The sequence below is a fragment of the Nycticebus coucang genome, chromosome 10 (genome assembly GCF_027406575.1).
Source record: "Nycticebus coucang isolate mNycCou1 chromosome 10, mNycCou1.pri, whole genome shotgun sequence".
NCBI lineage: Eukaryota > Metazoa > Chordata > Mammalia > Primates > Lorisidae > Nycticebus > Nycticebus coucang.
The window spans coordinates 87,647,306-87,674,315 of NC_069789.1; the positions used below are offsets into that span (position 1 = coordinate 87,647,306).

General features: G+C 35.9%; 1 protein-coding gene across 6 annotated transcripts in view; it reads right to left on the reverse strand.

The window, feature by feature from the left end:
• Window positions 1-27,010, reverse strand: part of RABGAP1L (RAB GTPase activating protein 1 like) — a 754,150-nt gene that overhangs the window by 545,021 nt on the left and 182,119 nt on the right. For all 6 annotated transcript variants that reach the window (XM_053605154.1, XM_053605152.1, XM_053605153.1 and 3 more), the window contains one exon: window positions 6,037-6,130. In XM_053605154.1, the coding sequence (XP_053461129.1) occupies window positions 6,037-6,130 (94 nt within the window). The remainder of the gene's footprint in view (window positions 1-6,036; window positions 6,131-27,010) is intronic.

The window sequence follows — 27,010 nt, forward strand, 5'->3', positions numbered from 1 at the left end:
GTTGGAATGTGTGGGTGTGGGTCAAAGTACCCTACTGTACACCAACTATTACTCTTATCTCTCTCTTTCTGTTCCTCTCTTCTTTCTGTGAGTCTTCCCTTTTACTCACCCCCTTTCCTTTCTCATTTCTCTCTTTTTTTTTTTTTCCTTTTATCCCTTCTTGCTCTTCACTCTTCCTGTCCTTTTAGTCCTTTACCAACAAGACACTTCAACACCTTACATCACAGGCACAGTAACTTAAAGATGAAGAGGCAGTGAAAGGAAAAAGTAGGGCAAGGAAACAGACAAAAAGAAAATACTCATGAGGAAGAAACAACAGAAAAATCCTGGCAACAGGAAAAATGAGACCAGAACAACCCCCAAAGGGATCATGAGGTAGCCACTGCAGAAGATTCCACCTATAAAGAAGTGTTAAAAATGACAGAAGGGGCTTATTGTACCCTCAATGAATCCCCAACAATAAAAAAGAAAAAGAAAGAAAAAAAAATGACAGAAGGGGAATTTAAAACATGGATGGTAAAAATAATGAAGGAAATTTCTGAGAAAGTGGAAAATAACCAAAAGGAAATCCAAAAACAGAATCAAATAAGAGAGGAACACTATGAAGAATGTGAAAGGATATAATATAGCGGAGCTGAAGTAATTGAAGCAGTCAATCAGGAAACTTAAAGATGCAGCAGAAAGTGTCTGCTGCAGACTAGCCCATGCAGAAGAAAGAATGTCAGAGGTAGAGGATGAAGCTTTTGAGCTTTTCGAGCAGTTAAAGGGAAAGAAAAAAAGAGAGAGAAAACAGAATGTTCGGTGACAGAATTACGGGACTTCATCAAGCATACAAAAATACAAGTTATAGGTATTCCAGAAGGGGAAGAACACTCAGCAGCATGGAAGCCCTACTAGAGGATATCAGAAATGAAAATTTCCCAAGTATCACCAAAGATTCTGACACACTCCTTTCAGAGGGATATCGGACCCCAGGTCACCTCAACTCAAAACAAGCTTCTCCAAGACACATTGTCATGAACCTGTCCAAAGTCAAAAAAAGAAGATTCTGCAAGCTGCCAGGAGTAGGCACCAATTGACCTACTTGGGCAAATCCATCAGGGTGACTGCAGACTTCTCTAATGAAACTTTTTAAGCCAAAAGACAATGGTCATCTATCTTTAACCTACTTTAACAAAACAATTTTCAACCCAGAATTCTATATCCTACTAAGATAAGCTTTAAAATTGAAGGAGAAATGAAATATTTTACTGATATGCAAACATTGAGGAAGTTTGCCACAACAAGACCACCTCTACAGGAAATACTTAGACGTAACCTACACACTGATCATCACAATGGATCACCAGCAAAGTAAACAACCACAAACTAAAGGACAAAACCTAGCTTTCACAATGACTCATAGGATAAAACTAAGCAATAGACTTTCACAAAATAAGATGAATAGAACTCCACCACACTTATCAATTACCTCAATAAATGTTAATGGCTTCAATTCTCCACTGAAGAGACATAGGCTGGCTGATTGGATAAAAACCAAGGGCCATCTATTTGCTGTCTGCAGGAGACATACCTAGCCTTGAAGGACAAATTAAAAGTCAAGGTTAAGGGATAAAAGACAGTTTTTCAAGTAAATGGAATTCAGAAGAAAACTGGGGTTGCAATCTTATTCTCAGATACAAGTGGATTTAAAGCAACTAAAGTCAAAAAAGACAAAGATGAACACTTACTATTGGTCAAGGGAACAATACAACAAGAAGACATTTCAATTCTAAATATTTATGTACCCAACTTAAATGCTCCCAGATTCTTGAAACAGACCTTAATTAGTGTGAGCAATATGATATCCCATAACACCATAGTAACAGGGGACTTTACATTCCTCTTACAGAGCTGGACAGATCCTCTAAACTTAAATAAAGATACAAGGGACTTAAATGTGACCCTAGAACAATTGTCCTTAATGACATATATAGAACACTCCATCCCAAAGCTAAAGAATATATGTTCTTCTCCTTGGCCCTTTGAACATTCTCCAAAATAGATCATATCCTAGGACACAAATTAAATCTCAACAAAATCAAAAGAATTGAAATATCACCTTATATCTTCTCAGACCACAAGGCAATAAAGGTGGAACTCAATTCCAACAAAAACGTTCATCCCCACACAAAGACATGGAAATTAAACAACCTTAAGCTGACTGATAGTTGGGTTCAGGAAGAGATGAAAAAGGAAATCATTAACTTCCTTGAGTAAAACAACAATGAAGACACAAGCTACCAAAACCTGTGGGATACCGCAAAAGCAGTCCTGAGAGGAAAAATTATCACTTTAGATGCCTACATCCAAAAAACAGAAAGAGAGCACATCAACAAACTCACAAACCATCTTATGGAACTAAAAAAGAAGAACAATCTAAACCTAAGCCCAGCAAAAGAAAGGAAATATCCAAAATTAAATCAGAAATTAATGAAACTAAAAACAAAAGAATCATTCAGAAAATTAATGAAACAAGGAGTTGGATTTTTGAAAAAATAATTAAAACAGATAAAACTTTGGCTAGATTAACTAGAAATAGAAAAATAAAATCTCTGGTGACATCCATCAGAAATTATAAAGGGGAAAAAACAACTGATAGCACAGAGATACAAGAGATTATCTCTGAATACTACAAGAAACTTTATACCTAGAAACTCGACAATGTGAAGGAAATGGATCAATTTTTGGAATCACACCCTCTCCCTTGACTTAGCCAGGAAGAAACAGATCTCCTGAATAGACCAATTTCAAGCACTGAGATCAAAGAAACAATAAAAAATCTCCTAACAAAAAAATGCCCTGGTCCAAATGGTGTCACACCAGCATTCTACCAAACCTTTAAAGAAGAGCTCATACCCATACTGCAGAAATGATTCCAAAAAATTGAAAAGGAAGGAATCTTCCCCAATACATTCTACAAAGCAAACATCACCCTGATACCAAAACCAGGAAAGGACCCAACTAAAATAGAGAACTTCAGACCAGTTTCACTAATGAATATAGATACAAAAATTCTCAACAAAATCCTAGCCAATAGACTACAGCCTCTCATCAAAAAAATCATATACCATGATCAACTAGGGTTTCGTCCCAGGGATTCAAGGCTGGTTTAACACACACAAATCCATATATGTAATTCGCCATATCAACAGAAGCAAAAAACAAAGACTATATGATCCTCTCAACAGATGCAGAAAAAGCATTCCATAAAATCCAGCATCCCTTTGTAATTAGAACACTGAAGAATATAGGCATAGGTGGCGCATTTCATAAACTGATCAAAGCCATCTACGACAAACCCACAGCTAATATTTTACTGAATGGAGTAAAACCAAAAGCTTTTCCACTTAGAACTGGAACCAGACAAGGTTGTTCTCTATTGCCACTTCTATTTAACATAGTGCTGGAAGTTCCAGCCAATATAATCAGGCAAGAGAAGGAAATAAAGGGCATCCAAATGGGGAAGTTCCAGCCAAAAGGGCATCTCCCTCTTTGTTGATGACATGATCATATTCTTAGAGAAACCGGAAGACTCAACCACAAGACTCCTGGAAGTGATCAAAAACTACAGTAATGTTTCAGGTTATAAAATAAATGTCCACAAATAAGCAGCCTTTATATACACCAATAACAGCCAATAATAGCAGCCAAGATGAGAAGCTAGTTAAGGATACAATCTGCTTCACAATAGCTTCAAAGAAAATGAAATACCTAAGAATATACCTAACAAAAGAGGTGAAGGATCTCTATAAAGAAAATTATGAAACCCTAAGAAAAGACATAGCAGAAGATACTAACAAAGATACTAACAAACAGAAGAACATCCCATAGTCATGGCTGGGAAGAATCAACATTGTTATAATAATGTCTATACTTCCCAAAGCAATTGAATTGGCAATACTACCAATTCAATGCCATCCCTATTAAAATACCAACATCATAATTTCAAGATTGGAAAAAATAATTCTTAATTTTATATGGCACCAGAAAAAACCTTGTATAGCTAAGGTAATTCTTAGTAATAAAAATAAAGCTGGCAGGCATCAGCCTATCAGACTTTAGGCTATACTACAAGGACATAGTGATCAAAACAGCATGGTATTATTACAAAAAATAGAGACACGAACATCTGGGACTGAATAGAAAATCAAGAGATGAAACATCTTACAGCCACCTAATCTTTGATAAACCAAACAAGAACATACATTGGGGGAAGGAATCCCTATTCAATAAATGGTGCTGGGAGAATTGGTTATCTGCATGTAAGAGACTGAAACTCTACCCACACCTTTGTCCGCTCACAAAAATTGATTCAAGTGGATAAAAGACCTAAATTTAAGGAATGAAATGATAAAAATCCTCAAAGAAAGCATGGGAAAAACACTGAAAGATACTGGCCTGGGGAAAGACTTTATGAAGAAGACTTCCATGGCAACTGCAACAACAAAAATAAACAAATGGGACTTAATTAAACTGAAAAGCATCTGTAAGGAGACAACCAAAGCAAATAGACAACCTACACAATGGGAAAGGATAGTTGCATATCTTGAATGGGACAAAAGCTTGATAACTAGGATCTATAGAGAATTCAAATTAATCAACATAAAAAGGGCCAACAATCCCTTATATCACTGGGAAAGAGAGATGAATAGAATCTTCTCTGAAGAAGACAGATGAATGGCTAGCAAACATATCAAAACATGCTCATCGTCCCTAATTATTAAAGAAATGCAAATCAAAACTACACTGAGATATTACCTAACCCCAGTGAGAATGGCCCACATCACCAAATCTCAAAACTGTAGATGCCTCAGTGGATGTGGAGAGAAGGGAACACTTTTACACTGCTGGTGGGACTGCAAACTAATACAACCTTCTTGGAAGAAAGTACGGAGAACCCTCAAAGAACTCAAAGTAGACCTCCCATTTGATCCTGCAATCCCATTACTGGGCATCTACCCAGAAGAAAAAAAATCTTTTACCATAAGGACACTAACACCAGACTGTTTATTGCAGCTCAATTTACAATTACCACAGTGTGGAAACAGCCTAAATGCCCACCAACCCAGGAATGGATTAACAAGCCGTGGTATATGTATACCATGGAATACTATTTAGCCATTAAAAAAGATGGAGACTTTACATCTTTTATATTGACCTGGATGGAAGTGGAATGCATCATTCTTAGTAAAGCATCACAAGCATGGAGAAGCAAGAATCCTATGTACTCAATTCTAATATGAGGACAATTAATGACCTAGTACACAGTGGCGGGTGGAGGAAGGTGAGAGCAGACAGAGGAAAGAAGGGGAGGATTGAGAGGAGGGTCACCATGTGTGACACACGTTTTGGAAACAGGACACAATTATAAGAGGGACTTTACCTAACAAATGCAATCAATGTAACCTGGTTTTTTTGTACCCTCAATGAATCCCCAACAATAAAAAAAAATTTACTTATCATAAATACAGAGTAATTATTATAATAAGTATAAACAGAGTAACTTTTATTGTAACTCCACATACAATACCCAAAAATGAAAAGTAATAGTTGTAGTCAGTATAAAATAAAACAAGCTGATTTAATTTACAATCAGTGGTTTAATGAGTAATTCTACATCGTATAGACCCTTTCAGTGGTTAACAGACTTGGTAAAGAAAAAAAAATGTAACCCCAATAATAGACATTTAAATATGTTGACAATATAGCATAAAACTGACCACCCAGAACAATATTATGTCTTAGTGTAATAAGAAGACAAATCTATCTTTCAAAAGTAAGTTGGAGAAGATCTAGCCAATCATCAAGTATATCTATGAATTATATTTTAGTCTTTATGTTTTCAAAGCACACTAAGATATTAATGTTAAGATAGATTATAATATTAATCTATATTTTATATATACAATATATTTTAATACATAAATTATAATTAATAAAACAAACATCAACAATTTTAATGTAAAATTTCCCATAAGAAAAATAAAATCTTACCATCTTCCCAGCAGTTCTCCCCAAGAATATAGGATCTTCTCAGGACAATCCTTAGACACATCACCTGTTCCACTTGAGAGTTCATTATCACTCTCTGCAGACATAAGAATAACCAACAAACATTACATTATGTATTATAGTATATGTATGTATACTATAAAACAAGAAGTATGATTGTATGTGACAAAACAAATACTTCTTATCTTACTACACCCACTGCAAACAAATAACAGTAAAAACTTCATTGATGTAATTTTTCTCCAGTGCCTAAATATTCTCAAAGCAAACATTTTATGAAAATTTTCATCTACAATTTACCCACCATGAAATTGAAAATACCTAAAAATAAAAAGTTTTATCTAAAGAGACCAACATTTCAAAGCTAATGGTAACATAAATGAAAACCCCTATATGATGTTCTACTCACCAGACTAGTATGCTCGAATATTATTTTATACACTAGCAAAAAAATCTATTCAGCAGATAACAAGTACCAAAGTTTTTTCAGCGCTGTAACAGTACAGTAGCAATTCGTATTAAGTGGCTCCCACAAGGATCTATATTAAGGATGTATTAGAAAACTACAAAATCCAATGACCCAAGTAAAAACTAATTAATATCCAGGGATATACATATGCAACACCAAAAACATTAATGTAATGAAGGATTTGGGGGCTAGGTTAAATGATTTGGACAAAGCCAAATGAAAAGATCTGATCACATATTTAGTAAAATAAAACAAAAACATGACACATGCACAAATTCTTCATCATCTTTAGACCAATATCAAATAAATAAGAATTTGAGGGGCATTTTACTGAAAAAGTGAACGTCATTCTGGAAAGTGGAATGAATACAAAGAGGTACACACTAGATATCTGCTCTGGAAATACCTCAGATAAGCAACTCTGTGAAGTCTATAACAAGTTCATCATGAAAATAATAGAAATGAGATTTTTTAATTAAAGCAAATAAAATATTATGAATACTAAGTATTAGAGGAATAATATAAACAGAAACAACTGAATAACGTAAACCAAAACAACTGAAACTTTCGTAACAATATACTAAGAAACTGTCCCATGTAAACAACTGTCATTTACAACTCTTTAATTTTTTCTTTAAACTGAGACACTTTTGAAAGTGAAAGGGGACCATTAAAAATTACACTGGAAAACAGGTTAAACGTAGATTTTCTCAGGCAAACAGGGACTAACAGTTAAGTACTTATAATATAGACTGGTATTCAAATCCAAGACAGTCCCACCTTATACTCTATTCTATATAATATGCCAAGGTTCCAAAATATCTGGTGAAGTTGTACATACTAAATCAAAGACCAAAATCAAGAAACACAATGAAAAGGAAAAAGAGAAAAGGAAATAAACATTCATTGGATATCACAAAAATTTATTATTATGAAAATCAGGAAACAAGCCAGGCACAGTGGCTCACATCTTTAATCCTAGTATTTTGGGAGGCCAAGGCACAAGAATTACTTGAGGCAGAGGAGTTCAAGACCAGCCTGAGCAACATAGCAAGATCCTGTCCCTACAAAAAAAAAAAAAAAACACTTTTTTTTAATTAGTTGTGTGTGGTGGCACACACCTGTAGTCCAAACTATTCAGGAAGCTGAAATTGGAGGACAGCTTGAGCCTAGGGGTATGAGACTACAGTGAGCTCTGATGATGCCACTACAGAATAGATTCTAAAAAAAATAAATGAATGAATATCAGGAAAAAATCCTGATACAGAATATATTTCAGGTTCTTATTACTCTTTGGGGGAAAGGAATTCCTAAGCATAAAAATAAAACCAAGATGCCATTAAAAAGATTAAAAAATATGACTATAAATTTAAAAGTCTATAAAGTAAGGTATAGACAGTGTGTGTGTATATATGTCACAGTCTTACCAATCAATAAAATAAATAATAATCTACTACATAATTGGACCAAGGACATGAACACAGTACCAAGCACAACATACAAAATATGATCAATAAGAATATTAAAGAGAGCCACATTGCATTAATAATTTTTAAATGTAAATTAATCACTTCTCTGGTTTTTGGCTAAGATCAAGTATAAATATAAAATAAAACAATGAAACATATGCATCAATTATATTGAGAGAGAGTATAAAGATTAAAAATATATACTTTTCCTAAAAGTATAGGGAAATAGACAAGAAGGTAGAATTTAAATAAAAGCAATCATTTTTAATTTATTAAGATTCTAAATTAATATACTATTTGATCTAAATATACCATTTTATGATATCCAATGAATGTTATACTATTTTAAAAAGTGTATCCTGCACTTCTAAAATGTATCCTCCAGAAACACATACTCCAAAGGGATATATGTAAGAGGACTCTCAATGGTATCACTAATTGTAATAATTAGAAACTTTATCAGGAAGCCATCAAAATAAGTTTTATTAACTAAATTATATTCAAAAGAATACTATCAAGTAGTTTTTAAAAATGGGATAAATCTCTATATTAGAAAATATACCAAACTACTAATAGCAACTTTGTTTCAGCACCTAACAAACAGTACCTTATCACACAGTCAGCACTAAATAAATATTTAAGGAACACATCTTTTACTTCTGAGTTTTGTATTTCTGAAATACTCTAAACTTTTATAATAAGTATGCATAATGATGATAAGAAGAAAGAATATTTATCTTTTGAATAATCTCTATTGCATTTGAAATAAAAACCTATTTTATTATTATAAACCCTACTAATGAGCCGTAAAATCATCACTGGTAACAATGTATTATCTTTCTGACAATCTGCCAAGTTATTTTCCACCAGGAACAAAAGATATCAAGAACCGTGAAATCCTAGATTATCAAAGGGGAACACAGGAAAAGGACAGAAAATAAGCACAATTTGAAGCAAAACCGGATCCTTGATGAACAAGTAAGAAAGAGGCGACAGCAAATCAGGGGCCAAATATCTGGGTGGAAAAATAGAACCCAGCCAAAAAGGATAGGAATCCCAGATTTATATCAAATGTCTTCTTTTTTATCTATATTCCAGACACAGGTCTAAGTTTTTAAGTATTAACTCACTGAATCCTCAAAACGACCTAATTGGTAGTCACTACTTAACCACCTTAAAAACGAGAAAATGGAGGCATAGAGAAGTTAAAAAACTTGCCCAAAGTTATCTGCTAGTAAGTATAGATAGATAGAAGTCAACCCTGTTTTGAATCCAGAATCAAATCCTACCTCTCCTTATAATTCTTCCTACCATGTTTTTTAGAAGAGGCTGTATTTGGCATTTAGCAGATACCACTCTGTGCACCAGACGCCAATATCTAATAACTGTTGGAAACCAGAGCCAAAAACAAAAAAGTGAGACACATTTAAAGCAACATGTCAAAGAAATACTTAATTAGGGGCAACAGAGGGTTGTAATTCACCTTAATGCTCAGGAAGAACAAAAATGAAATTAATATCCTAGTGACCTCAAAAGTGTGACTCAACTCTATCTTCCTTGTTATAGAAACCAATAAACATGAGTGGCCTACCTGCTAGAGAGGAAGAATGAGACTGAACAAAAGTAAATTAAAGTTTTTACTGTATTAGGTAAGACAGTGTTTCTAGATAGGATTAAAGAAATAAACTAAGAGTAAAAAAAATAAGAATGAAGAACACATTGGAGACCAGAATATACAGAATGCTGGCAACCAGAACATAACAACGGGAAGGAAAAATGCAAAAGGATAAAGTTCTAGAAAAACAACTGCATCCCATTCTACACAGGAAAAAAAAAGAAGGACAAATAGCCTTCTATCCAAGCCAAAGGGGCTTGACTAAATCCCCTTTTCCATCATACTCCAGATTATGGGTTACCCTTTTCTGGCTGGGTTAAATGCTCCCCCTCTAGGCCTGTCTCACCATAGCACTTTACACAACATATAATTGTCTATCTTCCTCTCCCATCAGGCTATGAGTTTCTTGACAGTAGAGACTATTATTTCTATATTCCAAGGGCCAGATTAATACTGGACATAAAAGTGTTCAAAGGTTTCCAAATGAATGAGGGAAATCCATTATAATTAGAAAAATGTATGCCTTACATTTGTGTGCCGCTATGGATAAAAGGGCTCGAGGTTTGTTCATTCATTCATCATGCATGGATCCTGAAGCCAAACTGCCTGGATTTCAAACCCCATTCCACTACTGATTATCTGTGATCCTGGTCCAGGTGCTTAACCTCTCTGTGCTTCAGTTGCCTGTCTCTAAAATGAGGATAATAGTAGTATCTATCTTAGTGTGTAGCTGTAAGTAAGTAAGTTATTAAAGCAAAACAAGTTTTCCAGTGTCTGGCATACAAATGTTAGCTATCATGTGCTATTTTTATTCAACAAATGAATGCCTGTAATGTTGAGTACCAGGGTAGAGACTGGAGTGCAGGGATTGAGGAATGAATGAGAGAGAAGTGAAGACAGTAAACTGTAGATTTTTCTTTACTCAGACTCGTGAAATATGGGGAGGTGAAAGGGTAATACGTAGGGTATCCATAAAGGTCATCTACAACACCTATTTTAAATTGCATAAGAACTTTATGAACACCCCATATAATAGCTAAAGAGAACTATGGGATCAATTCAAACATTACACTTCCTTTATCAACCCTCATTCCCTGAAAAATCAGTCAGTCCTTCCATTTTGTTCCCACATAGACTTTGACCATAAAGCCTAAAAGACTTTCATAGAAACATGTTTGTTTTCATTATTTACCCATGTATTTAAGATCTACAACATTCACATTTTACATGTCTCTTTCCCTCTCCTAGAATTCAGGTTCTTTGAGTGCTGGGACTTTGTCTTACTTGTCTTTTCATATATAACACTCAAATGTGAAATAAACATAATTTCTTTGTTATTGCTTTATTTTTAGAATATATTCATATCCATAGGGCAATGGAAAGTAAACACTGGTGAGAGAAAGATGAGGAATCACATAAATCTACTAAAGACATGAAAGTGCCCAGCTTTGGGGATGTGACTAATCAGAAGAGCATATCATCTTTTAACTCGATATGGGGCTTTGAAAAAATATTTACAAAAATGTTAAGAAAGGGAGGTAAGGGAATTCACAACTAATAGTCTCAACTTCTTCTATGAAGTTTAACATAAAAATCAGTCTCTGAGAGACTAAGCTTAACTTAGGAAGTAGAATTTGGTAAAGACTCCTCTAATATTCCTAACTCCAATTCCTTTTCATGAACATTTTCCTTATCTATTTTGGTTTCCCTGTAATTTGTCTCCTTCAAAAAACAGAACTACACAGAGTACTCCAGATATTATTAGACCCACACAGTAGGAATAGTACTTTCTTCTATCCAAATACATGTTAAATGGAAAGAATAGTCTTAACCACATACTGTAGTAAACATAAAATTAAAATACATATGAAGTACTGAACACAAGTGTCTGGCACACAGTGCTATTCAAGTGCAAGATATCATTTTTATTATTGCTGTTATTGAGTCCTCAGTTTTCAGTCCTTTACTTCAAAGTACCAAGAAAAGCATTTCAGGTTGTTTTATCTCTTATTATCCACTGATTTTTAACATGCAGAGAGCAGTACCCACTTGTACAATACCAAAAGAAGATACAATAGTTGTAAATTTTTAGATCAAACAAAATAACCATGTATGATGCTTCAATAAAAGTAATTTAAGGACTTCTCTTAACTGTGGCCACTCTGTGCTTTGAAAAAAAAAATTTTTTTTTATTCCTGCTAGCAATATTTTTCATCCTAATCATAAAAGGGAAAATTCAGAACTAGTATTAACTGACATCATAAAAGGAATATAGATAGACAGAAAGGGTGGATGGATGGATCGACAGATTAGATAGATAGATAATTCTTTTTATTTTTCAAATAAAGTTAAAAATAAATTATAAAATTAAGGGCAAATATTCATAACCTTTCAGTTTTCCTTTTTTTAACTAAGGAATTACTCATAAAAGAGAAAGCTGCCAAGTCAATGTAGATAAAATGTGACTATTGAGGATTTACAGAGATTTTCCTCTTAATTTTACTCTTCTTAAAAAAAAAAATGCTTGCTAAAAATAATACAGACAACCAAAGGTTGTTATAAACTCTCCCCAAACCACACTGTGTGTGGGTTTGTTCATCATGTAAAACCTAGAGAAGCACAGGTCTGTAAAGATAATAATAATACCTGCCAATGTGGAAAAGTACTAAAGTTATTTGCTTTAATTACTTCCCAAAATAATGTCATTTTTGACAGCTGAAAACTAAAACCACATATGTCTGACCTTAAATATAATCTCTCCTTTCTCACATAATAGTGGCAGAATACTTACTTGTTCTTTGTAGAAGCTGATATGCAAATGTCAATCATTAAAGCTAATACAAAAAAATCATCCCTACTTTCTGAAATGTTATAACATTTCCTACTGTCAAAAGCAAGGGGATGTATTATAGAGAGAAGATTCAACGTAGAGAAGACACAACTTGAATGATTTCTTTCTCAACTAAATCGTCGTCACTGTCATTCTGAATATAATTACAGGTTTCTAATTAATAATCCCTGTAGTTGCTAAGTATAAGTGATTAATGAAAAAGTATCATTAATCATTGAAACCTGTCAATAATACTCAGGAGAACTAGGGCAGCCAATACACTTTACCTGAAGAACAATTAACAATATTAAGCAAATTGCTTTCTTAATTACGAGGCTAGTAGATTGTTACTATTAAAAATTTTTTTTAATTAAGAAATATATACTTGAGTTTATTCAAAGTAAATTCGGGGGTGGTGAAGAAGGAGAAAAGCTGGCAGATTGCAAGAAAGAATATATATAAATTGCTACAGGAAGGATTTTTTTTTTTTATTGTTGGGGATTCATTGAGGGTACAATAAGCCAGTTACACTGATTGCAATTGTTAGGTAAAGTCCCTCTTGCAATCATGTCTTGCCCCCATAAAGTGTGACACACACTAAGGCCCCACCCCCCTCCCTCCATCCCTCTTTCTGCTTCCCCCCCCCCCCCCCGATAACCTTAATTGTCATTAATTGTCCTCATATCAAGATTGAGTACATAGGATTCATGCTTCTCCATTCTTGTGATGCTTTACTAAGAATAATGTCTTCCACGTCCATCCAGGTTGATACAAAGGATGTAAAGTCTCCATTTTTTTTAATGGCTGAATAGTATTCCATGGTATACATATACCACAGCTTGTTAATCCATTCCTGGGTTGGTGGGCATTTAGGCTGTTTCCACATTTGGCGATTGTAAATTGAGCTGCAATAAACAGTCTAGTACAAGTGTCCTTATGATAAAAGGATTTTTTTCCTTCTGGGTAGATGCCCAGTAATGGGATTGCAGGATCGAATGGGAGGTCTAGGTTGAGTGCTTTGAGGTTTCTCCATACTTCCTTCCAGAAAGGTTGTACTAAGGAAGGATTATTTTTAAACATATCATTCAAGGAATGATTTTTCTTTTAAGGCAGCCAATCAATTAGTAAAAAAAAAAATTAAGTAAGGGCTAGAGGTAATCAGAGGCAAAGTGGTGCAAGAGAAGAAAGAACCCATCAAGATAGCTCAAATTTAATTAATAGATATAAAAGGAACATGCTAACATGTGCCATATTAGATATGAGAGCTCTTCCCTAACTGAGCAGATCCCTGTTTTCAATCAAATGTGGAAAGTGAAAATACTCTCAAAGCAATTAGAAAGGGGACATGCTCACAACACTAGTGAAAACAGCCACATAAAATCCAGCAGTAAAAGTGAGACTAGGCTCATCCACATCAGACTTTTTATAATCCCCTCCTAAAGACTATATGTAATGACATATAAGAATCAAGTTGAGTTACTGAGAAAATCAGACAACTAAACATGGTGAAGACAAAGTATCTTTCCATGTCTACGTATGTATGTAGACAATGAAAGCAGGATGGAGCAAGTAAGAGAAAGCCATGGATAAATGTTTCCAATTTTTCTATCTGGGTGGGAGGGGGGAATATAAACTCTGGAGGAAACAGGTCTACTTAAGGGATGCAGAAAGCAGCCACCCCCAAAACAGACTGGGTAAGTCTTTAATATTGATCAGCTCATACACATAAGGACTTTAAAATTCAAAACTGAGCTGTACAATTGCAAAGCATGGGCAGCGCCCGTAGTTTATTTGGTAGGGTACTGGCCACAAACCCTGAGGCTAGTGGTTCGAACCTGGCTGGGGCTAGCTTAAAAAAAAAAAAAAAAAAAAAAAACAATGACCACTACAACAACAACAAAACAGCTGGGCATTGTGGAGGGCGCCTGTAGTCCAGCTACTTGGGAGGCTGGAGGCTGAAGCAAGAGAATCGCTTAAGCCCAAGAGTTTGAGGTTGCTGTGAGCTGTGATGCCACAGCACTCTATCCAGGGTGACAGCTTGAGACTCTGTCAAAAATAAAAATAATAAACAATAAAATAGTGAAAGCAACAAAAAATAATGGATTTTGGAGTAAGATTTTAGCATAAAATTGCTATTTTGATGGGCCTGCCAAGCATCTTCTACATAGCTCTAGGATAACACATCTTCCATAATGGCCTGTGTATTGCCTGTCTTCCTTTCTAGATCAAGCTACTGATTAAGAGATTGTGTTCTAGTCATCACTGCATTCCCTACTCTACCAAAGTACTTGGCAACTGACAAGCATTCAACAAATGTTTGATAAATAAAATTTAAAACTTCAACAAATTCAGAAGCTACATATCAAGTATCCAATTAACCCACTAGACCAGTGGTCCTCAACCTTCTCTAATGCCTCCTAATGCCACGCCCCTTCAATACAGTTCCTCCTGTTGTGACCCCCTCAAACATAAAATTTATTTTCATTGCTACTTAACTGTAATTTTGCTACTGTTATAAATCGTAATGTAAATATCTGATATGCAGGATATATTTTTATTGTTACAAAGGGGTCTCAACCCACAGGTTGAGAACCGCTGCACTAGATGTTTCCATTTGGATATCTAATAATATTTCAAAACTAAAATATTGATTTTTTTCTCATACTTGTCTTATTTCCTCCCATTTTCATAAATTACAGCACTTTCTACCCAGTTGTTCAAACTAAAAATCTACAAGTTATTCTTGAAAGTTTTTATCCTCGCCATCTACATTTAATACCAAACTGTATTGACTCCACCTTAAAAACACATCTCAGGCCAGGAGCGGTAGTTCACGCCTGTAATCCTAGCACTCTGGAAGGCCAAGGCAGGTAGACTGCTTGAGCTCAGGAGTTCGAGACCAGCCTGAGCAAGAGGAAGACCCCCTTCTCTAAAAATAGTTGGGTGTTATGCCAGGTACCTGTAGTCCCAACTATTCAGAAGGCTGAGGTAAGAGGATCGATTGCGCCCAAGAGTTTAAGATTGCTGTGAGCTATGACACCATGACACTCTGATGACGGCAATAAAGTGAGACTCTGTCCCCCCCCCCCAAAAAAAAATCAAATCTACCCATTTTTTTTTCTCCCTTTCCAAGCAAGACCACACTCCAAGCCTCCAACATTTCTGGCAGAGAAATGGCAGACTCTATCGTTAAGAGTCTCCCAATGGTCTCCCTGCTTCCTTCTGTCTGCTCCACTGACATCCATTCTCCAGATAATACAGCTGGAGTGGTGTTTTAAAACCATGAATCAAATCTTTGTCCTGCCGCTTAAAATCCTTCGAAGCCTAAAACCCTTCACAGGCTTCAATTCACTTGAAAACAAATTTCTCACTGTGGATGACAGGAACTTACACGATCTCTCCTGGCTACCTGTCCATGCCTATCCTGTTCTCCTCTCTTGCTTGCCTCCTATCCTTCAGTCATTTGTCCTCATTTCTTTTCTTTAAACACACAAAGCAGTTTTATTACCTCTGAGCCTCTGCACTAACTTTTCCCTCTCCTGAAAAGTTCTTCCCCATCTTCCAAAGGCTAGTTTCCTCTTGTCGTTTAGATCTCACTTTAAATACCAATAACTCAGAGAAATTTTTGCTGAATGTTCAATCTAAAGTAACAATGCAAACATTCTACCAATCAACCAATTTGAATTACCTGAATGGAATATAAAGTTCTTGATAGTTTTCTTATTTATTATTTGTCATCATGCTTTCATCAGAAGCAGGGAGAAATTACCTATCTTTGAACAATTCCAAAGATCAATAGTTCAATAGGCAGACATGGCATTCAGGACATATCCATATTCACAGCTAATATTCATTATAGTAAAAGAATAAAAATCAAAATCAACAAAGAGATAGATACAAGAGGCAAAGTCCCAAAGAAATCAGGCATAAGCCTCCAAGAAACCTCTCAAAGTAGGGCCACATAGATCATACTTAGTTATTCCAACATCAGATTGTAACAACACGTGTGAAATGCCCTCCACCAAGAAAACTCATTAGAAAATCAATGCCTGTGGTTTGAATTGGGGCTGGTCACATAAGTACCCTCCTACCTAGCACATATCAAAATTCCAAACTCCAAGAAGGAAAGCAGGAGTTTGGCATAAACCATACTATTAGTACAGCACTTTAAGTACAGTAGGCCATTCTTTTTTTTTTTTTTTTTTTTTATTGTTGGGGATTCATCGAGGGTACAATAAGCCAGGTTACACTGATTGCATTTGTTAGGTAAAGTCCCTCTTGCGATCATGTCTTGCCCCCAGAAGGTGTGGCATACACCAAGGCCCCACCCCTCTCTCTCCTTCCGTCTTTCTGCTTTTCCTCCCCCCCATGACCTTAATTGTCATTAATTGTCCTCATATCAAAATTGAGTACATAGGACTCATGCTTCTCTATTCTTGTGATGCTTTACTAAGAATAATGTCTTCCACTTCCATCCAGGTTAATACGAAGAATGTAAGTTAGGGAATGGTGGGAACCCTCCCAAAAATCTAAGTTCCCCAATACCAGCCAAGGACCAACTTTGGAAAGAGACTTCTTTATCAGACCAAAACCTGCTATGTTAACTCTTTCATGCACTCTTAATTATTCCTGTATTACCTATTCTGACTTCCATTAGCAGATTTGAAAAATAAAAATATATTGTTCTTCTCTGAATCTAACATTTCAGAGAGATTATCATCCATTAAACAAATATTTATTTAAACATCTGCCATATATTATGCAGTGAAATTCAGAAAAGAATAAATACCATCTTCCCCTTAAGAACTCACACTCTAGAAGGTAATAAAGATGAGTAAACAAAGATCATATTAATAATACAGTACTTTGCTGGGTGAGGTGGCTCACACCTGTAATCCTAGCATTCTTGGAGGCCAAGGCAGGAGGAAAGTGAGCTCAGGAATTTGAGACCAGCCCGAGCAAAAGTGAGATCCTATCTATACTAAAAATAGAGAAAACTAGCCAGGTGATGTGGCCAAAGCCTATAGCTACTTGGAAAACTGAGATAGGAGGATCACTTAAACCAAAAGTTTGAGGTTCTTGTGAGCTAGGCTGACACTACAGCATTCAAGCTTAGGCAACAGAGATTCTGTCTCCAAAAAAAAAAAAAAAAAACCCAAATACAGTATCTTAAGAATTATTATGATGATATATTCAAAGAACTATTAAGAACTATTAGAGCAAGACAATGGAAAAACTAACACTGCCTAATCATGTAAGGGAAGACATTTATTTATTTATTTATTTATTGTTAGAGACAGAGTCTTACTTTGTCTCCCTCGGTAGAGTACTGTGGCATCACAGCTCACAGCAACCTCCAGTTCTTGGGCTTAGGCGATTCTCTTGCCTCAGCCTCCCAAGTAGCTGGGACTATGGGTGCCTGCCACAACGCCCAGATATTTTTTTGTTGCAGTTTGGCAGAGACTGGGTTCAAACCTGCCACCCTTGGTATATGGGGCCGGCATCCTACTTACTGAGCCACAGGCACTGCCTGGAAGACTTTTCAAGACAAAAAAAAAAAGAGAGAGAGAAAGACTGGGTTGGGTGGCTCATGTCTGTAATCCTAACACTCTGAGAGTCCAAGGCAGACAGAGTGCTTGAGCTCAGGAGTTTGAGACCAGTCTGAGCAAGAGTGGACCTTGTCTCTACTTAAAATAAAAAAACTAGCCAGGAATCATGGCTGGTGCCTGTAGTCCCAGCTACTTGGGAGGCTGAAGCAAGAGAATTGCGTAAGTCCAGGGGTTTGAGGCTGCTATGAACTGTGATACCGAGGGTGACCAACGAACACTCTGTCTCAAAAAAGAGAGAGAGATAGAGAAGGAATAGCCTACTTTTCCAAAGAGTAGTCAAGGAAGACTCTGAAGAGTTAACACAAGAGCATTCAGCTGAGATCTAAATGATGAGAAAAAGGCAGCTAACAGAAGGTCTGATGAAAGTACCTCCAAAATGAAGTAACACGTGTTGTTGCAGAGAAGATCCATTTGAGGAAAAGCTTTAAGTACCTAGCATATAGTAAGCATTCAATAAATGGTAGCTGTTATTATAATATTATGTTCTCTTTATATGTTAAGAAAACTTAACATATAAATGTTTAATGATTTAAAAGATTAGATACACAAAGCCCACATCACTAGCATTTATATCTACCCTATCCATTTACAGAAAGTATTCGAGGCAAAAGTTAAAAACAGATAAAAGTAAAATGAAGCCAAAAATCAATTGACCCATTATTCATTCATTCAAATATCTACTAAGCACTCACTACATGGCTTAGCTTTAAAATGTAGAATAGATAGATATGTTTCCTGCCCTTGAAGAATTTATGTTTTAGTTGAAAAATGGAAATAGATATAGATACATAACTCCAAATAGATATAGATATCCAAATAGATATAGATCATAACATACAGATACTTTAGCAGAAAACATGCTAAAATGGATAGGAACAGAAAAGTCAAGGGTTGGGGCTAGTGGGAAAAGATGCTTTAAATCTGAATACCTAAGCTAAAGTAACATGCAACAGATGAGTGAAAAACTAAGCTTTATCCTATCCTTCTCTAAAAATAAGGCAAAGAAGAAAAAAATAAGATGGGTTACACATACAAATTTCACTCATAAAAAGTTAAAAAATAATTTCACTGGGAGAGATATCTTTTTCTAAGCTGTATGAAAAAATGATCTCCTAAGTCTTTAAACAATAACATAATAAATCACATCCTTGAAGACATTTTCACACCTATAGAGATGTATCTTATATCACCCCTTAATTAAAGCAGGAACGCAAGACTAGTATGCCATAAAGGCCCTCTGGTACTAAGCCTCAGCATTCTCTCTAAATTCATCTGTTGTTCTCCACCCTTAGAAGTGAACTATACTTATTTTGCTATGCACACAATGCTGTTTCTCATCATGCAAAGTTTCCCTCTGCCTGGAAGGCTTCCCTTACTATGGCATCCAAGTATTTCTGTCTAAACAATATACATAAATTAAGCTGAGGACAGAGGTCTCACCTCCAAAAACCTTTCCCTGAATTCCCAACCCTGATTAAGCTCCTTTTAGTCAGCTCACACAGTACCTTGTTCATATTTTATTACTGCCCTTATCACATTTTGCAAAAATTATCTACTCATGGGTCTGTTTCCATAAGAGTCATGTCTTATTTATCTTTGTGTCCACAGCACTTAGGGGAGTAGTAATTATCCACTATGAGTTTATTAAACGTACCCCATAAGTATGTATAATTATTATTTGTCAATTAAAAAGTATAAACAAATAAAAATAAAGGTTTATTAAACTTTTAGAAGTTTGATGAAACCAACTGAATAAGATGTTTGAGTTATATATGGTTTCCTAATGATCCTAACTATCCCATGAATCACACTTGAAAAACCCAGAAGAATAAATCATTAATATTTTCTTCAGAGGATCCACCCTAATTATCAATTGTCTCCATTTTTCATAGGGTCTATAGTAAAGGCTTCACAACTGAGCTCATTAGTAAGGCCAAAATGTACTTGTAGTCTACACTGTGAATAAAAGAAGACCCATTTGTCATGTATACTTGGTAGGTGCATGAGTAGGCAAATGAAACTGCAGTGAGAAGTCAAAGAACCTTTCACACCTGGGTTGAGGACCACGAACCTCAGTATAAGTGATCCATAAACAATGGTTGTCAACCTTTTCTACTTTTATATCATTCAAATATGTAGCATATTCTCATGAATAATACTCTTCAGTATACACAGTAAATTCTCAAGTGGAGGCACACGGTCCCGAATTAACAAGGCACTCTCATGTATTAGGAATTAGTGTTCTTCCTCAAAGATCTCAAATTAGATCTCCCATTTGACCCCCACAATCCCACTACTAGGCATCTACCCAGAAGAAAAATGGTAAGGACAGTTGTACTAGATTGTTTATCACAGCTCAATTTACAATCACCAAGACGTGGAAACAACCTAAATGCATCAACTCAGGAATGGATTAACAAACAAATTGTGGTACTTGCACACCACAGAATCAGCCATAAAAAAGACGGTAACTTTACATCTTTTGTAATATCCTGGATGGAGTTGAAACACATTCTTCTTAGTGAAGTATCACAAGGGTGGAAAAGCAATTATCCAACGTACTCAATAATAATATGAAACCAGTAGACAATCTGATGCATGTCCACATAGGAAAAAAATTCATTTCAATTCAAGTTGGGGAAAAAGGTAACGAGGGAAGGGAAAAAGGGGGTATTGGAGTGCTCTCACTGAATGGGCACAGGGTGGGGGGAGGGGTTGGCATACCTTTTATGTATGGGACATAACCACAAGAGGGAGTCTACCTAACAAAATCAAATATTTTCACCTAGTTGTTTGTATCCTCACATTAACTGGAAATAAATTTACTTCCCCCCCACCAAAAAAAAACTAGTATTCTTGCCCAATTTAATTCAATTCAATTCAAGATGGGGGAGGGGAGAAAAGAGAGGAGGGAGAGGGATGGATGTGCTCCCATTTATGGGCACAACGTAAGGTTACATGGCACACCTTCTGGGTGCAGTACACAACTACGACAAGGACTCTACGTAACAAATGCAAACATTGTAACCCAATTGTGCTCTCACATTAATCTGAAATAAAAAAAGTTCTTTAGCTATTTCTTCAATTGGAAAACATCACGTAAGATCTGACACATTAATCTTTTGTAATTTATAACACACTTTCTTTCCCTTAAAAAATTTTTGATAAAGCCCAGCACAGAAAATGTGACTTAGGTGAAAGTCAAACATTCCATTAAATTCAAACCACAATCCACATTTCTGGCTCCTATGCCATAAAATCTGGTTTCTGGTCATAATGAAAGATATAGAAATCTAGCTACATTATTCTACAATTAAGGCTTATTATTATACTTGAACAAAATATCCTCCTCTTTTCCAGAAAAGTAGTGAAAGTGGAACTTAAGTTAAATTTGAGAGTTTTATCCCTTAACTGGATAACATGACCATTATAAATGTTCAACAGAATTATTACTCTGGAAATGATCATAGCCTTCAAGAGGTATCCAAATTCTAGCTGCTAGAATTCAACACATCTTTCTCAGAGTACCTGTATCGCTAATATCTTGCATTTATTTTATACACATCTCTTTCCATCTCTAGACTAAAAAGCTCCTTAAAGACACAACCTATATCTTAAGCATTTAACAAAGTATCTCACATGTGACAGGCACTAAATCGAATTAAATGTGAAAAGAATAAAAGAAAGGAATCTGGAAATGAAGGGTAAGGACAACGCAAACCTTGGGACTGGTGGGAGCAAGTAAGAGAAGAGTAGCACTGGAGAATCACAAAAGTTATGAGGAGAGAAGCAACTGTAAAGGCTATTAAGCAAATTATGGTCAGGCAACTACAAAGAGACATGAAAAATCCAACAACTTTCTCTGATGTGGTTTTCTCTTGGTTGTCATCTGTGTATAAAAGAAAAAAACAATTAAAGCTCTAATTATCTAGATCTAGGCTTTAGTTTTATTGTTAAAATATCACTCAAAAAATTGTACTGTATGCAAATGGGTACCACTTGCAATTTTTATTGAATAGTTTGCCTGTTCACAATTTTAACTCTATTTACAGTTTAATGAAAACACCAACAGTACTCTACTGTGTAGCCCTCAAGCTGACATACATTTTACAAATATTTACTCCAGCCCCAGTAATAAAGCCAGTGTAATAGTTTTAGCACTGTTTTCAGAAAGCTCAGCTTCTTCCCTGCAGTTATAAGATATATGAGTCACTCAACTCCCAATGCCAAAATCAAATCATTAGAACACCACATCCCCAAGGTGTGACAAGAGCCATAATTTCTCCAACTGAAAAAATTAAGCTCTTTCCTTCTAAATACTAACTGCTGCTAAAGATAATGGCATATAAATTATTTTCATAAACTTTCTGTAAATAGTAAGTGTTTAGTCTTGCTCCAGCTAAAACTGTTTACAGAGTGTAATTAAAAAGTACTCAGAAGCCTAGGTTCTAGTCCTGACATTGTCACTTAATCTCAGGGATTCAGTTTCCAGAACTATAAATGAGATGGTTCAATATAATTAAATTCAAGCCACATACACATACATCAAGTATATTCTGTATGCAAATAGGCAATGCCTAAGTTGTTGTCAGACTCTAAATTTTAAATATTATAATGATTTAAGGTTACTAACGTTTTCCTAATTGTAATAGATTATATAAAGACAATGCAGATCCAATCAAACAACCAGCACCCACCTCCTCTGGGCTTTTTCTCAGACACCTATCTCCCCAGGGCCTGCTCAGAAATGCACTTGGGAGTCACAGTTACTGTCAATAATTTCTGGCTCCAACCCAAACCCTAGCATGAGGATGATAAACAATGGGAGTTTGCCTTACTCAGGTCCTTCTTGAAATGAGGGCAGTGCCTGAGGAGGAAAGAGGAGATTCAAGCAAGGTCTAATCCTGAAAAACAAAGAAAAAGTCTTAGCAAGAAAAATATTCACAAAGTATATGACCTTGGGCAAACTGTTAACCTCTCTGATCTTCAATTTTCTATCTTAAAAATTGGTAGAATGCCACCTTACAGGGCTAATAGAAGTGGACAATTCAGAGTTACACATTCTAATGTATATTCCATTATTATTAATAACTACAAAGTGGAATTAATTGCTTTATGAATCAGTCACTCAATCTGCTTCCACAGTGGCCACTCAACGCATGAGATATTAAGGAAATTCTGCTTCAAGAGAGGGCAAGCAGTATCTAAGACCTCTTCTAATTCAAAAGTTCACTGAAAAGATGCAACTGTATCACTATCACCATGAGGAGTGAATCATAACACCAAGGTCATTTTTTAGTCTGCATCCTAATCATTAAGTTGGCAGCAAAAGAAGGCAAAATGGCCATGGAAGATAATGGCATATAAATTATGGAAGTGTTCCTAGACACAAGCCTCTGAAGAAGAGGACTCTGCATAGCTACAGACCTTTACTGTACTTCTAGGAATCACAGGCCAGAGAGGGCTCACTTTAACCTACAGAGAACAGATCTAAAATGCTGACAGTAATCCCAGGCATGTGTAAATGCTCACTGCCAGTTAACTCCTGTTGTTGCTATTATCATCACAGACGGCATTCACTAGCAATAACCACAAAAATAAGATTTAAGTACTATATGCTCTTAGGTACCCATACACCACACCCACACATTCAAAACAGATTTCAACCCCCAAATTCAATAATCTTATCTCTTACAACAAATAAAACACTAGACTCCAGTGAATTTTCCAACAGTTAAAAACAGGATATTAAACTCTCTAAGGACAAAAACATTGCTACAGGAACTGATTAAAATACAGTCTTTGTCAAACTGAAAGGTCAATTACTCATTAAAACTGCATGAGGATTTTTACTGGTAAAAGACACACAACCTGGAAACCTGAAAATTTAATGTACTTTCTTTAAATGCTATAGATTTTCATTCATTAGAAGCTTCTGTATTTTAAAAATATATAAAGATTACTAAAGCTTCTGTATTTTAAAAATATATAAAGATTACTATATGATTGAGTATAGAATTAGATTAGACCTTAAAAGACTATCCTTAATAAATTTAACACTGATAATTTGGATTTTAGATTTTTAAATAAAACTCTAGTCACAGGGGAGGAAATTAATATAAAATGCTTTAGTTCAGTTGATATGGGACCCTATCATACTCAAGCACCCAATGGTTAGATCAGTTGTTTTTTGAAACACCCTGGTTCTCTGTATTGGAAAAGGTTAAGAGCCCAAATGACACTCCTAACTAGTCTCACAGCACTTAGGACCTAAGCCACATATTCGGTACTTGATTATACCTGGGTTAAATACCATTAACATTGTGATGTTTCATAGCAGTCTTTAACTTCTATACTGATGTAAATTGTTTATTTCCACCTAAAATTTAAGTAACCATAAGAGAACTTTTTGTCATCTCTTGGAATCAAGCCTAGTGCCAAAAATATAATAGGTACACAAATATTTGTTAAATTAATTAAATTAATACACAAATATGCCCTCTTCCAGGGGAAGTTAACTCAGCACTGAGGCCCTGGATATGGCAATTAAAGACAGGTATGACTCAGTTATCTTTTCCTGCCAATTATTTCCCTAAAATAAGTCATTTTCTCTTTCCAGGGCCAACATCTTATTTCAGATTTTTCTTTCCTCAAATTAGACTTATATAGCTATCATAGGTTTGTCATTGTTCTTAACTGCATTTTGCATAGCTTAAGTCCAGCTTAATCTTCCTAATTCAAATCTTGGTTCATGCCACGGTGCTTTACACACTTAAAGTGCACACGCTGATTAATATTTCCATTAAGGTTCTCCATGGCCTGCTCTCAACTTTCCTCTCCAACCTCATCCTCCAGTCTATCTCATAGCCATACTTCAAATTCTGCTTCCAACTACTTTCAAAAATGTCAAATTGTTCATTTCTACTTTATTCTTCTCCCTGATAGCTCCTGCTGGTCTTGAAGAAGCAAGCTACCATGAGTTCTAAAGCTGCAAAGAAATGAATTCTGCCCAAATCATATGAACTTTGAAGGGGATCCTAAATCTCAAAAGTCATGGTAGCTCTGGCCAACACTTTGGTTACAGACACATGTGAGACCCTGAACAGAAGACCCAATTAAGCCATCTCTAGACAGTTGACTCATGAAAACTGAGAGATAATATGTGATGATTTAAGATAGCAAATTTTCTGGTAAGTTCCTTATTAAATACAAATTTTAAATATTTTCATTTGTTGGAATAGATAACATAAAAATGCTAGAATGAAATAATATTTCAAAGTCCTTTCCTCTCTCCCTTTTTTCTTTCTCTCTTCCCACCCCATTCTCTTGATCCCTCTTTCTCTTTCTGACACACACAAACATAGAAAAGTATAGTATGTGAGTGATAAAGAAATAGTGTCTAACATGCCAAGATTATTTATTGAGATCTATTTCCTCATCCATAAAATGGATAGAATAACTGTACCTACCTTATAGGGTGGAAGTGCGGGTTAAATGAGTTAATATGGGTAGACAATTTAAACTCTTGCTACTCAAAGTGTGGTGTAACCAAAAACAGTGGCATCAGATGAGAGATTTTTTTTTTTTTTTTTTTTTTTTGTAGAGACAGAGTGTCACTGTACCACCCTCGGGTAGAGTGCCATGGCGTCACACGGCTCACAGCAACCTCTAACTCCTGGGCTTACGCGATTCTCTTGCCTCAGCCTCCCGAGCAGCTGGGACTACAGGCGCCCGCCACAACGCCCGGCTATTTTTTTTTTTTGTTGCAGTTTGGCCGGGGCTGGGCTTCAACCCGCCACCCTCGGCATATGGGGCCGGCGCCCTACTCACTGAGCCACAGGCGCCGCCCAATGAGAGATTTTTTTTAGAAAAGCAGATTAGGCCCTACCTCACACTTAAAAAATAAGGTTTCATTTTGGAGGCGGAGCAAGATGGCAGCCGAGTAACAGCTTCCTTGCATCTGGGCACCGTGAGTCTGGGGATATAGGACTCCAGGCAACTCTGGCTGGTGGGACCTGCCTATCATCACCCCTGAGAGGATACAGGGAGTCAGCGAGAGACTTCTGGACCCCAAGAGGAGGATTAAAACAGTGGAAAACCAGCAAGTGGTCGCGTGTGTTCAATCCGTCTAAACCCGCCTGCAACTTCCACAGCCACGAGAACTTAAACAGCAAGAGGAAGTGAAAGGAAAATTAGGGCAAGGAAACAGATAAAAGAAATCACTCATGAGGAAGAATCAGCAGAAAACTCCAGGCAACATGAAGAACCAGTCCAGAACAATCCCGCCAAGGGACCATGAGGTAGCTACTGCAGAGGATTCCACCTATACAGAAATGTTAGGAATGACAGAAAGGGAATTTAGAATACACATGTTGAAAACAATGAAAGAAATGATGGAAACAATGAAGGAAACTGCTAATAAAGTGGAAGATAACCAAAAGGAAATCCAAAAACAGAATCAAATCAGAGATGAACCATATGAAGAATATAAAAAGGATATAGCAGAGCTGAAGGAAATGAAACAGTCAATCAGGGAACTTCAAGATGCAATGGAAAGTATCAGCAACAGGTTAGACCATGCAGAAGAAAGAATTTCAGAGGTAGAAGACAAAGTTTTTGAGATAACTCAGATAGTAAAAGAGGCAGAAAAGAAGAGAGAGAAAGCAGAATGTTCACTGTCAGAATTATGGGACTTTATGAAGCGTTCTAAAATACAAGTTATAGGAATTCCAGAAGGGGAAGAAGAATGCCCCAGAGGAATGGAAGCCATACTAGAGAATGTTATAAAAGAAAATTTCCCAAATATCACCAAAGATTCTGACACACTGCTTTCAGAGGACTATCGGACCCCAGGTCGCCTCAACTCTAACCGAGCTTCTCCAAGACACATTGTGATGAACCTGTCCAAAGTCAACACAAAAGAAAAGATTCTGAAAGCTGCCAGGAATAAGCGCCAGTTGACCT